The sequence below is a fragment of the Mobula birostris genome, chromosome 6 (genome assembly GCF_030028105.1).
Source record: "Mobula birostris isolate sMobBir1 chromosome 6, sMobBir1.hap1, whole genome shotgun sequence".
NCBI classification, from domain to species: domain Eukaryota; kingdom Metazoa; phylum Chordata; class Chondrichthyes; order Myliobatiformes; family Myliobatidae; genus Mobula; species Mobula birostris.
In genome coordinates this window covers 180,819,737-180,836,359 of record NC_092375.1, presented here as the reverse complement: position 1 = coordinate 180,836,359, position 16,623 = coordinate 180,819,737, and the positions used below count along the sequence as shown (strand labels likewise).

Sequence of the window (16,623 nt, the reverse complement as noted above, 5' to 3'; positions counted from 1 at the left end):
CAGATTAGATATAGCAAAGTTATTTCCCATGGTAGAGGATTCTAAGACATGAGGGCACAACTTCAGGATTGAAGAACGTCTTTTTAGAACTGACATGCAGAGAAATTACTTTGGTCGGAGGGTGGTAAACCTGTGGAACTTGCTGCCACGAGCAGCTGTGCAGGCCAAGTCATTGGGTGTATCTAAGGCAGAGATGGATAGGTTCACGATTAGCCAGGGCATCAAAGGGTATGGGGTGAAAGCAGGGGAGTGGGGATGACTGGAAGAATTGGATCAGCCCATGATTGAATGGCGGAGCAGACTTGATGGGTCAAGTGGCCTATTTCTGGTCCTATATCTTACAGTCTCAATCCATTTGATAACAGTCCCATTAACAACTGCCATCACCTTGCTCGTAATTGAAATTGAGAATGTAGGGTGGAAGACACACTACATGTTATTTCTGCATGCCTAACAAGTGATTATATACAAGCATGTACTGCAACTCAAGTTCAATTTTAAATGTCATTCAACCATACATAAATACCAACAAACAAAACACAAAACTGGGGTCAAAATGCAAAACACAGTACCTTAGTCATACACATATAAGATAGCAAACACATACAAGATAGCAGTAAAATACAGACACACAATAAAATATATAGTCCAAGTCCCTGAGTACATGAATGTTGCAGCAGTCTGCAGTTGAACACAATACAGCCTGTCTCCTGCGGGGTGAACACCGGGAGGTAGTACTAACTCCAGCATGGACACTGTGCCACACTGCCTGCCGCACTCCAGTGGAGTGCCTGACTCCAATATCTGCCCCTGGGCAGCCGCAAACCGGCAACAACATGGCTTGAGGTCTAGTCCTCACTACAACTAAGGCCACACTGCTCCCCTGCCATCCGACTCCACCAATAAACCAAATGAACTGGGCATGAAGAATTTCACACAACCAATGTCCAACAGGGTCTTGTGATCACAAGGAAAGTGACTACGATGACCAGTCACTGTTAAGACTGCACAACTCCTTCAAGCACTGATGCCTGTCTGTCACAGGCATCATCACGGTCCACACCAAGTACAGCTCTTTCAGTTTCTCCACCAACGAGCAACTCGTTAATGGGGTAGACCTGTAATACTTTCAAGTTCTTAATGTCCAGCAGGGTTTTGCAATTGTAAAACATACTTCTAAAAAAGACAATTAACACCTTTAAGCAACACACATCAAAGTTGCTGGTGAACACAGCAGGCCAGGCAGCATCTCTAGGAAGAGGTACAGTCGACGTTTCAGGCTGAGACCCTTCGTGAGACCCTTCGTCAGGACCGAAACGTCGACTGTACCTCTTCCTAGAGATGCTGCCTGGCCTGCTGCGTTCACCAGCAACTTTGATGTCTGTTGCTTGAATTTCCAGCATCTGCAGAATTCCTCGTATTAACACCTTTAGTTGACCCTGAAGAACCCACTGTGTCTGAACACGCCGTCATCTTACCGAAATAACTGGAAAGATGCATCAAATTTCTTGAACTACACAAATTCGCAACATCTGTCCTGTTTTCATGAATACTCAAAAACTACATTATTCACTTGCATAGTAAATAAATGCTCAATAATGGCAATCTAATTTCTAGACCACAATCTTCTAACAGTCAAGCATCAGACAGTAATGAGCAGAGCAATAAAATGTATCTTCAGGCTACATTTCAGACAATGAAATAAATGTACACAGAATAAAATTGATTCAGAAGGACATCAAAGCTACAGATGTCAACAGAATTAATCCTCAATATATGATGTCAAGCAACATGAATGCGTAGGCACAAGGAAAAGGCAGTCTGGTTTACAAACCCTAAAGAAAATTTTCAATCTGATCCACATAACTTGATGTACTAGGCTTTTGCAAAAAAAATGATAAAGTGTTTGAAAAGTCATAGCCTGCATACCTGAAAGAAAAAGCAAAATATATACGAAGGTTCATTGCCATGGCCAGATACAAGGCAGAATAGGGTGAGGAAAGACTCCCAGCCAGGCTTTAGGGCATTTGTTTCAGCAAATATTCTTGAACCATTTCTTAATGCATTTTGAAAAGTCAAGCATCCCTTCATCTTTCTGGATCAGGCCAAATCTTTGCCTGAGGCACAAGAATTGGGCCCAACTCCATTTGGTATGGGCAGATGTAACTGCGCCGTGAAACCATGCAGAGTCCTCGTTCAACAGCAGACGGGCTGGAAGTTCAAGCCTATGGAATTCTTGTTCCTGCTAGGGATCCAGAAACAACCCAACATTTTCCCCACACATTAAACAACTGGTAGTTTCAGATGGAAATTTGATCATTTGGTGTTCAAGGTCAGGGGAACACAAGTTCGACAAAAACCACCGTATTTGAGCACCACAGAGAGTTTATCATGAAACACACACCTTCGTTGTTTGCCTTTTCCAAATCAACAGTTCAGGCCATCCTTTGAATCAAAGCAGTTTCAGGTCTGATCACAGTATCTGGCACGTTGAATGAGCAATGTCTCGGTGAAAGACAGAACACAATTCCTCAATTCCTGACAAAAAAGCACCCCGGCCCTTAGGTCCTCAATCTTGTTCTCCAGCGACTACACCTTTGCTAACAAGATGCTGGGTAGAGGGGATATCATTCCTCTGCATTTCAGCCTGGCTGGGAGCTCCCCCCTCCATCCCACCCTGCCTTGCATCTGGCCACAGCGATGAACCTTCATCTGCTGAAAGATGCCATATCTGCTTGCTTGAGAGTCAAGTCCACTGCATCCTTCAGAACATAACAAAATTTGTAGTTCATTAAGTCAATTCAAAAGTGTGTTGCTTAAAGGGAAACTACATGCTGCAGGTTGCAGTGAGAGCAATTCAAAAAGTAGTATATTTATAAGTATTATATGTATTGTACGTAGCATGCAGAACATCACCATGGCTCACCGGCACCATCTTGGATGAAAGGCAGGTCGTAGGGTACTTAAGAATCCTTTTCTGCATTAAATAGATCAGAATCAGCTTTAATGTCACTGGCATATGTTGTCAAATCTGATGTTTTGCAGCAGCAGTACATTGCAATACACAACTATAAATTACAATAAGAAATATATATTAAACTAAACAAATAGTGCAGAAAGAGAGCAAAAAGAGAGAAAAACTGAAGGTGTACATGGATTCATCGTCCATTCAGAAATCTGATGGCATGAGGGAAGAAGCTGGCCCTGAACTGTTGAGCATTTGTCTTCAGGCTCCTGTATCTCCTCCTTGATGGTAGCAATGAGAAGAGGGCATACCCTGGGTCTTTAATGACAAATGTCCCCTTTTTGAGACATCACCTTTTGAAAATGTCCTTGTTGCATCCATATCTTATATTTGGAAAAGAAAGTGGGGAAAATATATTTCATTGGATTTCAACTTATCATTAGTCATTGACCAAGTGAAATACAAGATTCTAACATCAAATGGACAATGGGACAGGGAACACTGGCAAGCTTTTATCACTAGGGTAGCATGGTAGCATAACACTGCTACAGCATCAGTGGCCCTGGTTCAATTCTATCGCTCTCTACGAGTTTGTACGATTCCCCATGACCATTTATACGATTCCCCATGACCATGTGGCCTTCCTCTGAGTGCCCTACATTCCAAAGATGTACAGGTTAGTAGGTTTATTGGTCACCTGGGTATAATTCAGCATCGCAGGCTCATTGGAGCAAAAAAGCCTATTACCAAACTGTATCTCCAAATAGAGATGGGGTGCATCTCAAGGACATTTCCCACCCTTATTACAGAACCAGGAAAATAGGATACAAATTATCCAAATCAAGGATTACTGAATCCATCCTCCAACACAAGGTCATGACTCTCTCTGGGATCCAGCATGAAAATAATAAAACTTGGGAATCAAAACCTCCCAATCAAAGCAAAGGTCATACATGAATTTAAATAGCATCTCAGATGCAACCCTTCAGAGGACTGATGATTCCAGAACAGAGAAGGAAAAAAAAGTTAAAAAGACTTAGGTCACAAAAGAAAATTAAATGCTGTCAACACTTGAGTATTGAATACTTCAGTAATATTTGAGAAGCATTGTGGCGCATGGCCAAGTGGTTAGGGCGTTGGACTAGCAATCTGAAGGTCGTGGGTTCGAGCTTCGGCTGAGGCAGCGTGTGTGTCCTTCAGCAAAGCCCTTAACCACACAATGCTCCAGTCCACCCAGCTGAGAATGGATACCGACTAAGACAGATTCTTCTGGGCTCCCAACTTCTTGCTTTCAATCAGTTTTGGGTTTTGGAGTTACAAAACATAACAGCGGCGCTAAGGAAGCATTAAACAATCCCGAGACAGCTATCTATCTGTTGAAGTGCAGCGAGATGTTCGAGTTTTTTTAAAAAAGTACAGTAAAAATATTTAGTGTTTTAAAAGAAAAGGCAGAAAATTGACAAACTCATGGGTTCATACATAGCAGGTACTGGGGATAATAATCATAAATTTTAAAAAAGCAGAAATGGCTTATTATATCTGAAAGATAAACATGCTCAACTGCACGAGAGATAACTGGATATTGCATATTGATCAAATTGAGCCATCCTAGTGAAAGGTCTTGGTCTGAAACGTCAATTGTTTACTCTTTTCCATAGATGCTGCCTTGTCTGCTGAGTTCCTCCAGCATTTTGTGTGTTTCTTACCTTATGCCTCTGGTTTATGTGACCATACTACAACTTTTTAATTTATTCTCTTTTGAGGCTCTGAGCTTTCTCTGTAAAACCCAGCATACATTGTCTATCCCAAATTTCTCTTGAAAAGGTAGTTCTGAGCTACCCTAGTAAGGCTCTGAAAACCTGTGCCAACCAACTAGCAGAAGTATTCAAGGACATTTTCAACCTCTCACCTGTTTCGGGCGAAAGCTCCCACTTGCTTCATAAAGGCAACAATTATACCTGTGCCTAAGAAGAATAATGTGGGCTGCCTTAATGACTATTGCCCGGTAGCACTCCCATCCACAGTGATGAAATGCTTTGAGAGGTTGGTCATGACTAGACCGAACTCCTGCCTCAGCAAGGATCTGGACCCACTGCAATTTGCCTATCGTCACAATAGGTCAACGGCAGATGCAATCTCAATGGCTCCCCACGGCTTTAGACCACCTGGACAACACGAACACCTATGACCAGCATCCTAACATCGACTAAAGCTCAGCATTTAATACTATAATTCTCACAATCCTGATTGAGAAGTTACAGAACTTGGGCCTCTGTACCTCCCTCTGCAATTGGGTCCTCCACTTCTTAACCAGAAGACCATAATCTGTGTGGATTGGTGATAATATATCCTCCTCGCTGACAATCAACACTGGCGCACCTCAAGGGTGGGTGCTTAGCCCACTGCTCTGCTCTCTATATACACATGACTGTGTAGCTCAAATACCATCTACAAGTTTGCTGACGATACAACCATTGTTGGTAGAATCTCAGGTCATGACGAGAGGGTGTACAGGAGTGAGATATGCTGACTAGTGGAGTGGTGCTGCAGCAACAACCTGGCACTCAACGTCAATAAGACAAAAGAGCTGATTGTGGATTTCAGGAATGGTAAGACAAAGGAACACACACCAATCCTCATAGAGGGATCAGAAGTGGAGACAGTGAGCAGCTTCAATTCCTGGGTGTCAAGATCTCTGAGGATCTAACCTGGTCCCAACATAGCAATGTAGTTATAAAGAAGACAAGACAGTGGCTAAATTTTATTAGAAGATTGAAGAGATTTGGTATGTCAACAAATACACTCAAAAATTTCTATAGTTGTACTGTGGAGAGCATTCCGACAGGCTGCATCACTGTCTGGTAAGGGGGGGGGGGGCTACAGTACAGGACCAAAAGAAGCTGCAGAGGGTTGTAAATCTAGTCAGCTCCATCTTGGGTACTAACCTATAAAGTACCCCGGACATCTTCAGGGAGCGGTGTCTCAGAAAGGCAGTGTCCATTATTAAGAAACTCCAGCACCCAGGGCATGCACTTTTCTCACTGTTACCATCAGGTAGGAGACACAGAAGCCTGAAGGCACACACTCAGCGATTCAGGAACAGCTTATTCCCCTCTGCCATCTGATTCCTTAATGGACTTTGAAGCTTTGGACACTAACTCATTGTTTTTTTAAAAATACACAGTATTTCTGTTTTTGCACTTTTTTAATCTATTCAATATACGTAATTGATTTACTTGTTTTTTTAAATTTTTTTTTCTCTCTGCTAGATTAGCTGCTGCTACGTTAACAAATTTCACGTCACATGCCCGTGATAATAAACCGGATTCTGATTCCGATTCCCTCTTTAACCACTGCTGTCTATCTAGTGAAGGTACTCCACGGTGCTACGGCATGGTGACTCCAGGATATTGATCCAGCAACAAAGAGACAGTGCACATATGGATAATATACAACCAGCAGGCAGGATTTGCCAGCTTGCCCTACAATCTCCTTGCATTAAATGCCGGAGAAGTGGAAATTGCAGTCACAACCCCAGGGAGCAACGACAGTGTATTTTATAGATGGCACAGGGCACTGATAATAGACGATACTTTGTCTTACTCCCTAAACATTCACACAACCAAGCAAATTGCTGATAATATCAAGTTTCTTAAGCATTGGAGCTGCACATGTGCTAATCCAGACCATTGGAGAGAATTCCATCATGCTCCCTTCTGTACATTATGAAGGCTGTGGGCTGTCTGCGTATCCAGTGCCTGATCATCTCTTGCAGCCGTTCATTTGTGGAGCATTGACTGTGATAGACTCAGTGACAGTAATCCCACTGAATATTTTTTGGATATGAAGTTGAAGACAAGACTTTAGAACATAGAACATAGAACATAGAATAGTACAGCACATTATAGGCCCTTCGGCCCACAATATTGTGCCGACCCTCAAACCCTGCCTCCCATATAACCCCCCACCTTAAATTCCTCCATATACCTGTCTAGTAGTCTCTTAAACTTCACGAGTGTATCTGCCTCCACCACTGACTCAGGCAGTGCATTCCACGCACCAACCACTCTCTGAGTAAAAAATCTTCCTCTAATATCCCCCTTGAACTTCCCACCCCTTACCTTAAAGCCATGTCCTCTTGTATTGAGCAGTGGTGCCCTGGGGAAGAGGCACTGGCTATCCACTCTATCTATTCCTCTTATTATCTTGTACACCTCTATCATGTCTCCTCTCATCCTCCTTCTCTCCAAAGAGTAAAGCCCTAGCTCCCTTAATTTCTGATCATAATGCATACTCTCTAAACCAGGCAGCATCCTGGTAAAACTCCTCTGTACCCTTTCCAATGCTTCCACATCCTTCCTATAGTGAGGCGACCAGAACTGGACACAGTACTCCAAGGGTGGCCTAACCAGAGTTTTATAGAGCTGCATCATTACCTCGCAACTCTTAAACTCTATCCCTCAACTTATGAAAGCTAACACCCCATAAGCTTTCTTAATTACCCTATCTACCTGTGAGGCAACTTTCAGGGATCTGTGGACATGTACCCCAGATCCCACTGCTCCTCCACACTACCAAGAATCCTAAAAGACTTTAGTGAATGGCAGAGCAGGCTAAAGGGAAATGCTTGCTTTTTGCTGCTCCTATTTCTTACTACTGGTCTGCAGCCCTAAAAAGTTCTATCCTGCCGTCACAAATTCTTCAGTTAACTCACATTAATACCTACAAGATATCAATTATTTCAGAAGGTCAGAGTTAGCTTTCTATTATTTAAAGGGCTGAAACAACTATTTGCTAAGAAACAGAATAATCAGAATTTAAGGACACTGAAAATAATTTTTGTCTTTTTGCAGCAGTACATGTTAAAAATATACCAGAAAATTAAAACACTTTAGTTTCATAACTACACATAGCACACAAGATTCAAAAAAATAATTTTAAGGTTAAATGAATTGCAGATAATTATAACATAGCTAAAAGAAAATGAACAATAATTTCATTTTAAAATAAATAATGCTTTCAAACAGCAATTTCTTGGCAATGTAAACCTTTGCTGTGCAATTATTAAAATTTTGAATTGAACTCCAATTATTACAGAGCCAATTTACAAAAACCACAACTCAAAGAACAGAATAATCCAGTTAATCCAGCTCAATCAAGTGCAGGGAGTACAAGATCAAAAGTTGGCACATTTACAATACGTACCCACATGGTAATACAAATCTTTAATTCAGACATAATTAATTTGTGCGTTTTGTTGGGTATTCCGTTTCAAGATTTTACCCTCATTATGTTGCACTTTCTTTTGCTGAGGCATTAACTCACATTAGTTTAAGAGGCAACTCGTGTTTCCATACTTATCACAGAGTCCGTTATCCATGGGTACAATTAGATCTTAACTGTTACCAAGAACAGGGATGAGATATTTGAGGATAAAAAATGCAATTATGAAAAGACTTTGCAATAATCATCATGTGATGTGTGGTATAACGTGGGTGATCATGGTCTAGCCATGACTATGAATGTTCTTGGCAAATTTTTTCTACAGAATGGCTTGTCTTCATTGGGCAGTCTCTTTACAAGATTGGTGACCCTCAACTGTTATCAATACCCTTCAGAGACTGTCTGCCTGGCATCACTGGTTGCATAACCAGGCCTTGTGACATGTACCAGCTGCTCATACGACCGTCTACCACCTCCACCCATAGCTTCATGTGACCCTGATCAAGAAGGCTAAGCAGGTGCTACACCTTGCCCAAGGGTGGCCTGCAGGCCAGTGGAGGGAGAGAGGGCCTTACAACTCCTTTGTTGGAGACACATCTCCACCCCACCACCCATTTTGCAATAATACCACATTTAAAATCTATAAATTTCCTACCTCATTTACATCAGGAACCTTTGGAGTTTAAGGCATTTTAAAATCATGTGTAGAAAATGGTAGTGTATTCTGAGGAATTTAAAGGATACAAGGATGTGAGTATTTCTTTCATATCCCTCCACAAATAGTGGTGGAAACAGTGGAAAATAAGCTCCCTGTACTAGATTCATCACTGCAACCTTGATTTTCTTAACCCTGTTCTTAGTATAGATAACGCACCCTTTCTTGCTCCAGTCCTTTAAACAGCAATGCAAAATGTTTTAGTGGGGCATTGAAGGCACACAAATCAGATCAGTTGAACAGTAGAAACCAAGGTCTTACCTACAAAATATTCTCCTTTAAAAAAAAGTTAAATTTCAAAAGTGTGATACTTTGTAAAAATAACACGACTTATATATCTAAATGATAATCACTTGTTGGCTCCAACATCCAACAGCATGGAGTGCTTTAAGATGTTAGTCACAGAATTTATCAGCTCCAGCCTTGCGGACCCACTAAAATTCATGGTGGATGCCCTCTTCCTGGCCCTATATCCAAGAATGTCTCCTATTTACTGCCTACTGCAGCACCTTCAATAGCAAACTTATCTCAAAAATCCCAATTTGCAACTGTATCTTAGACATCTCTCTCGTCCTAGAATGAAAAGCCTCATCCTGAGAGCAGATGCGGCGGAGTCCTAGAATGAAAAGCCTCATCCTGAGAGCCCCTAGAATGAAAAGCCTCATCCTGAGAGGGCGATGTCTTCCTTTTTTAAAGAAAGGGGCTTCCCTTCCTCCACTATCAACTCTGCTCTTAAACGCATCTCCCCCATTTCACGTACATCTGCTCTCACTCCATCCTCCCGCCACCCAGCACTAGCAATAGGGTTCCCCTGGTCCTCACCTGCCACCCCACCAGCCTCCGGGTCCAACATATTATTCTCCGTAACTTCCGCCACCTCCAACGGGATCCCACCACTAAGCACATCTTTCCCTCCCCTCCTCTCTCTGCATTCCGCAGGGATCGCTCCCTACGCGACTCCCTTGTCCATTCGTCCCCCCCCCACCCCCTCCCCACTGATCTCTCTCCTGGCACTTATCCTTGTAAGTGGAACAAATGCTACACATGCCCTTACACTTCCTCCCTTACCACCATTCGGGGCCCCAAACAGTCCTTCCAGGTGAGGCAACACTTCACCTGTGAGTCAGCTGGGGTGACATACTGCATCCGGTGCTCCCAATGTGGCCTTTTATATATTGGCGCGACCTGACGCAGACTAGGAGACCGCTTTGCTGAACACCTACGCTCTGTCCGTCAGAGAAAGCAGGATCTCCCGGTGGCCACACATTTTAATTCCACATCCCATTCCCATTCTGACATGTCCTTCCACGGCCTCCTCTACTGTAAAGATGAAGCCACACTCAGGTTGGAGGAACAACACCTTATATTCCGTCTGGGTAGCCTCCAACCTGATGGCATGAACATCGACTTCTCTAACTTCCGTTAATGCCCTACCTCCCCCTCGTACCTCAACTGTTACTTATTTTTATACACACATTCTTTCTCTCACTCTCCTTTTTCTCCCTCTGTCCCTCTGAATATACCCCTTGCCCAAACTCTGGGTCCCCCCCCACTTGTCTTTCTTCCCGGACCTCCTGTCCCATGATCCTCTCGTATCCCTTTTGCCAATCACCTGTCCAGCTCTTGGCTCCATCCCTCCCCCTCTTGTCTTCTCCTATCATTTTGGATCTCCCCCTCCCCCTCCAACTTTCAAATCCCTTACTCACTCTTCCTTCAGTTAGTCCTGACGAAGGGTCTCGGCCTGAAACGTCGACTGCACCTCTTCCTTGAGATGCTGCCTGGCCTGCTGCATTCACCAGCAACTTTTATGTGTGTTGCTTGAATTTCCAGCATCTGCAGAATTCCTGTTGTTTACAATGATCAAGGGCAACTTGTATCCCACTGTTAGAAGATTGTTGAACAGACATCCTGTAGAATAAAGACAATCCCTTCATTTTATCATGACCTTGCCTACTGTCTACTGAATTGGATGTTCTTTTTAAACAGTAAAAATATATTCCAGAGTCTGCTCTTGTATTTCTCTTGTATTTCCACAACGCCCAAAGTTCACCAAGCAACCAATTAGCAATGAGATTTTCTCCCTATATCACAATTGAGTTTCCATAACAACGATCAATCGATAAATTTGGAGGACACCACCATCAATAGCGCACAGATGATGTCTCCCTCGTATGGTGAAGAAACATTTGCAAATGAATTGCCTGGATGGGAGAACAACTCAACCCAACCATCAACCACCCGAGCTACATATTTGCTGAATTATTTCCACCTCAATGTACATTTGTGAAATCTGTATAGCTGACATGCAAAACAAGTTTTTCCACTGTATCACAGTACATGTGACAATAACAAATCAGTTCCATTCACGATCCACTACAGAACTTCGTAAAGTTATCGATTCTCTTCCCGTGTATAATGTCAGAGGCTGTCATTCTTACCCCCAAATAAAACATAATTATGGGCTACTTTGGCTGTAAAGATCTTCTAAAACTTAAATCCAGACTACACATTGCCACCTCTGCCCATTCCAACATGCTCTGATCACCGAATCACCCTACAATGTGCTCTATCACACCCCCTGGAGGTAGGATATGGAGTTTGCAAGCCTCCTGGAAACTGACCTTACTGTAACATTCTCCTTTCATCAGGGATGTTTGATACATCTGGAGATCATTGGTGAAAAGAAAAGAAAATTTGGGATAAGGAGTCAAAGGTGGGAATCATTGCTTCCACTTTTTACATCATTATTTGTGGAGTGATAGCTGAGAAAAATATCCTCTTATACAATTTGTACTTGTCAGATATACTAGCATTTTCTATGCATAATTCTTTACAATAAAAGTACACACTTCGGGGAGGCATCCCTATCCCCACCATGATTGCATTTTCTTAAACTTCTGTCCCACTAAATCTGTTATTTTTACACATATAACAGTTAAGAATACTTCAGCCCATGATGACAAATTATTTGCATCCATTCAAGTACCATTACATTCCCCAATCTTCAGACTCTCTTGACCTCATGGCCCACTTTTTCCACTTATTCTGAATGACATCCTTATACTGGAATCTTATCTTGCATGAAGGATCTTCATAAGAACTTATGCAAAGATCATTACCATAAAGGCTGAAGTTTTCTGTTTTGATGGTAATAAAAGTTGTAAATTTTACTGCCAAAGACATTTCCTTTCAAAGAGCTTTATCCATTCCATCAAAGCATGTAAAAGGCACCATTTAAAAGTACAATACAATCTTGAAACAGAGGATTTATAGATTGTGCCATCTATAACAGATGAGGAATCAAGTTCAGTAGTCACAGCAGTAACTTCAAACATAAAGCCCAAAGGATTACATACAAGCAGTAAGGGATAGGGAATCAGAAATATACAGTTCCCCCATCCCCACCCCATGTTAGATGAGTACCTTGGAGAAATTCAGTACCTTAAAAATAGCACTGGAGAAATATTAGAACAACCGCTCCCTGCATTTGTAACACACAGACATGCCTCCAAGCAAAAGCAATATAACAATTCAAAAGATATTCCTAGAACTGATGAACTGGAGTTGGTAAAATAAAGATCCATTAAATCTCAATAGAATTGTTATTTTGATAGTATGCTTTTGTTATGCACTTCAACGTTGGAAGAATGCACAAGTCACCAGAAATTACACATTTATGACAAAAAAAACACTCAAATTTGGTGACCAGACAACTTACAATTCTACCACGAACAAAATATGTTTATTTTAGATACTGGTGATCAAGTAGGTAATCACTTACATATATTTAGTTAAATACCCAACCAAACTGAACAAGTTGTATGGAACTGAATCTATCCCATGTGCTTTATAAAGTACTATTCAAAAGGCTTTGGTTATTAAATTATCCACTGAATGTTCTAGAGTCAGAACACGAGGTTGTTGTAATCAGAGGTTATGTATTGAGAATAAAAGACAATGTGCCCAGTTAAAAATTTCATGCAAGTTGTATTCTTCAGTCCAACGATGAATATTCAAATTCTGGTATTGATTGCAAAGAAGGTCTATCAAAGATTACAAGGGAATCTTAATCAGCCAGGTAAGTGGCCCGAAAAAAAGCAAATAAGATTTCATTGAGGTAAGTGCAAGGTGTTGGATTTTGGAAAGTCAGTAGGACTTTTACAGTAAGAGTTGTTGAACAGATGGACCTCAGAGCTCAACTCCATGACTTACTGGAAGTGGAATTACTGGTAGAAAGGATGAGGAAGATGGATTGTGGCACATTGGCCTTCATCAGCCAGGGCACCGAGTTTGGGGGGTTACGTTGTTCAGTTCCATAAAATGCCTGTGAGGCTCACTTGAAGTATGGGAACAGTACAGTATACAATTTTGTTAACCCTGCTATCAGAAAGATGTTATTAAGCTGGAAAGAGTGCAGAAAAGTTTGCCAAGATCTCGTTAGGATTTGAGGAATTGAGTTATAGGGACAGGCTAAGTCTTTCTCCCCATCCCCTGGAACATAGGTAATCGAAAAGTGACCTGATAAAGATGTATAAAGTCCTAAGAGGCAGTCGGGGTGAATGCACTCAGTCTTTTCCTCAGGAATCAAGAACTAAAAGGCATAGGTTTGAGATGAGAGGGGCAAGATTTAATAGGAGGTTGTGGGGCAACTTTTACACACAGAGTGGTACATATATGGGAGCTGTCTGAGGAAATGTTTGAATGTTTATTTGATCATTCACTTATTTAGAGACACAGCACAGTAACAAGCCCAATGAGCCCACGCCATCCATTACACCCATGTGACCAATTCAGAACGTGGAAGAAAACCCAAGCACCTGAAGGAAACCCATGTGGTCATGGGGCAAACGTACAAACTCCTTACAGACAGCAACAGGAATTGAACCACAACTGCAGGCACCATAACAGTGTTATGCTATAGCAGAGCTGCCAAAATATAACAAGTTTTAAAAGATTGTTGGACAGGTACGTGATAGGAAAGTATTTTAAAGGTTTATAAAAATATGGGCCAAACATAGGATAGGTATCTGATTGGCATGAGCCAGCTAAACCAAAGGGCCTGTTTCTGTGCTGTAAAACTCCACAATGAAGTCACTAATCAAGCAGACATCAAAATAATTTGTGCTATTTATGCGAAATGTTATTGGTTCCTCTATTAGTAAAATGTAAAAGTGGTTATTTGTTTGCAAAAAAGGCAAATATAAACTGATTTTTCTCTTCTAAGCAATGTTAGATTATGAGATTAAATGAACCAGGTATGATTTACACAACAAATTTCACTACATATGCTGGCGATATTAAACCCAATTCAGGTTAATACAAAATAAAGTTGGCTTAAGGGGAAACTTGAACATTAATTCATAAGGTAACAGTACATCTGACAAACCCAAATCCATTAGTATCTTAACAAAGGTAGCTTATTTATCTTACTGTACAAAATTACTACAGTATAATTTTTACACCAGAAGCTAAAATGGCTACCTGATCACTTTATCAATCCAATTTTGACTAATGCTCCAGATTTACCTATTTAAAGATTCAAAATGATTAATTCAAATCCCCATATACATTTCTAATTTTACAGAAACTTAAATTTAGCAGCTTGTAGGTCAAGACTTTTTTTTAATTAAATAGACATCTATTTATTTTAAAAACTACATTGTTTATTTCAAATGCTTGTTACAAAATTTATAATCATTTGTTTTCATGTGCAAGTCAAGGCAGAGGGAAAAAGTTATATCGCATTTTACACAATCTTGGCCATGCATAAGATTTTAAGGTTAAACTGAGTACTTTATAAATAGTGTTGCTTGGGAAAAAGAGAAATATATTAGCAAGTGTTTACGTAGCAAGCTCCCATGAAAAAGTATTACAATCAGAATCAGTTTTTTTTTTAAATACTGTTTTAAGGCCAAACATTGTCGAGAATGTTCTCTTTGAAATAATGTCAAGGGATTTGTCGGCTAAGTTTATATATTTTTAGATAAGTGATTTATCCAAAAAGACACCTCAACAGAGCTGTACTCTCTGGGTTGCCACTGCACGTGGTAATCTAGGTTATTGTACAAGACTTGAATGGATATTGAGCACGCAACCTTCTGCATCGACAGAGAGTGTCACGTATGACATCAAGTTTAATAAATGACTTGTAGTATTTAAACTCGTAAAAAATCGAGTATCAAAGTATCGCAATAATGAAAAACCGTTTTTAAGTAAGTCTTTCTTAGTAATTCCAAGCTTAAATAGGAAATGGTAATCAAGAAAACTATGTACGAGGACCAAGATAAATTAACCATGAAAATAAATTAACCATGAAAATGTTTTTATGTTAAAAACTTTTCAAAAGGCTCACTACAAAACCCTTAAGGGCATATTTAACATGACGATTCATTTGCGAGACTCAATACTGTATTTCCATATAATCGTATGGGAAATATATCATTCCACGTTAATTGTCAACAAAATTAACCAAGCAGGTTTACGAGCCCTAACCTGCTTGCAACTGTTTGCTTTACAGTCTATCGCAGCGTCAAGTCCACTTCTGAGTTTTTTTCCACCGTTATAAGACTTGCGACCTCACAATGTCTCGACCCTCACCTTGACAAATTTTCCACTTCATGAAAAAGGCTGGTGGCCATTCACAATTCAGCGGGCTATATTCCGCATTCATGACTCACGCCACTGCCGTGAACTTTAATATCTATCTATATTTGCATAAGGTCATAAAGATGTTATTTTTTCCGCGTACAATGAACGCCTCGAGCATTCTGCCGGGTCGGATGGAATAATCTTAAATCTATGTTGCGGTAAAAAACGCATGGCACCAAAACAAATAAAAACTAATTATTTAGAACAATTTACATCAGTACGATACGCAAACCACTACAAAAAAAAACTGTCCCCCGGCACTCTGCTCTGAAGAGATAAACATCACCTCTAGACCCATGAAGGTAAAGAAATTACTGCAAATGTATTTTCAATGACTGAAAATGAATTTTAACTGTGCAGCAGATGTAATGAAGAATTACCGTTGGTAATAATGGCTCCATTTGGGCTCCTTGCTCCTTGGTATCCATGCCTATTCCACGCAGATACCTAACTCCAACCTCTCCGTACAGTCTCGCTGCTTGATATTCGTATCAGGTAACACGGACGCGAGCGGCCAATCATAATGCGACCGCGTGCCCGCGCCCCAAGGTCTTGGCCAATGGAAAAAGCGGAGGCGATTTTTCTGCCAATGATCTCGCAGCGGCGAGGGCGAACGCGCAGGATTATTGGACTTGTAGTTGGGATGTTGGTCCTTCTGGCCGGCTCGGCCGCGCGCTTCACGGTTCCGCGAGCAGGGGATGGGAACGACGATCCGTCCTCATTTCTGATGTGTTTGTAATTTAATCCCCCGGCATTTTTATCTGATATATATTTTTTAGACCAAACTGAAATTGAGGTTTGGGTGGAATACATATGCTGGAATGAAAAGGTGTAGTTTCACCTCGAGAATTTCTCTGTATCACCAGTTAGAGGTCATCAGTGACAATCTGGATAAAATGAGAAAGAGAAATGCCGGCGAGGTGTGATTCAAGGCAGCTCTCATCAGGAGAAGGCTTCGCAGGAAAGCAAAGTAACTGCACGTATTTGTGCTCCCGTTTATATGCCATGGGAACAGCAATAAACATGACAATGTGCCAAACAGCGGGCATATGTGAGTGTTTTCCTAATACCT

General features: G+C 41.1%; 1 protein-coding gene across 4 annotated transcripts in view; it reads right to left on the bottom strand.

The window, feature by feature from the left end:
• Window positions 1-16,071, bottom strand: part of LOC140199629 (sodium-driven chloride bicarbonate exchanger-like) — a 248,613-nt gene extending 232,542 nt beyond the window's left edge. For 2 of the 4 annotated variants that reach the window (XM_072262026.1, XM_072262027.1), the window contains exon 1: window positions 15,932-16,071. In XM_072262026.1, coding sequence (XP_072118127.1) covers window positions 15,932-15,979 — 48 coding nt within the window. In that variant the 5' untranslated portion in view covers window positions 15,980-16,071. The remainder of the gene's footprint in view (window positions 1-15,931) is intronic. The other 2 variants (XM_072262024.1, XM_072262025.1) reach the window with 2 other exon arrangements.
• Window positions 16,072-16,623: the final 552 nt, after the last annotated feature.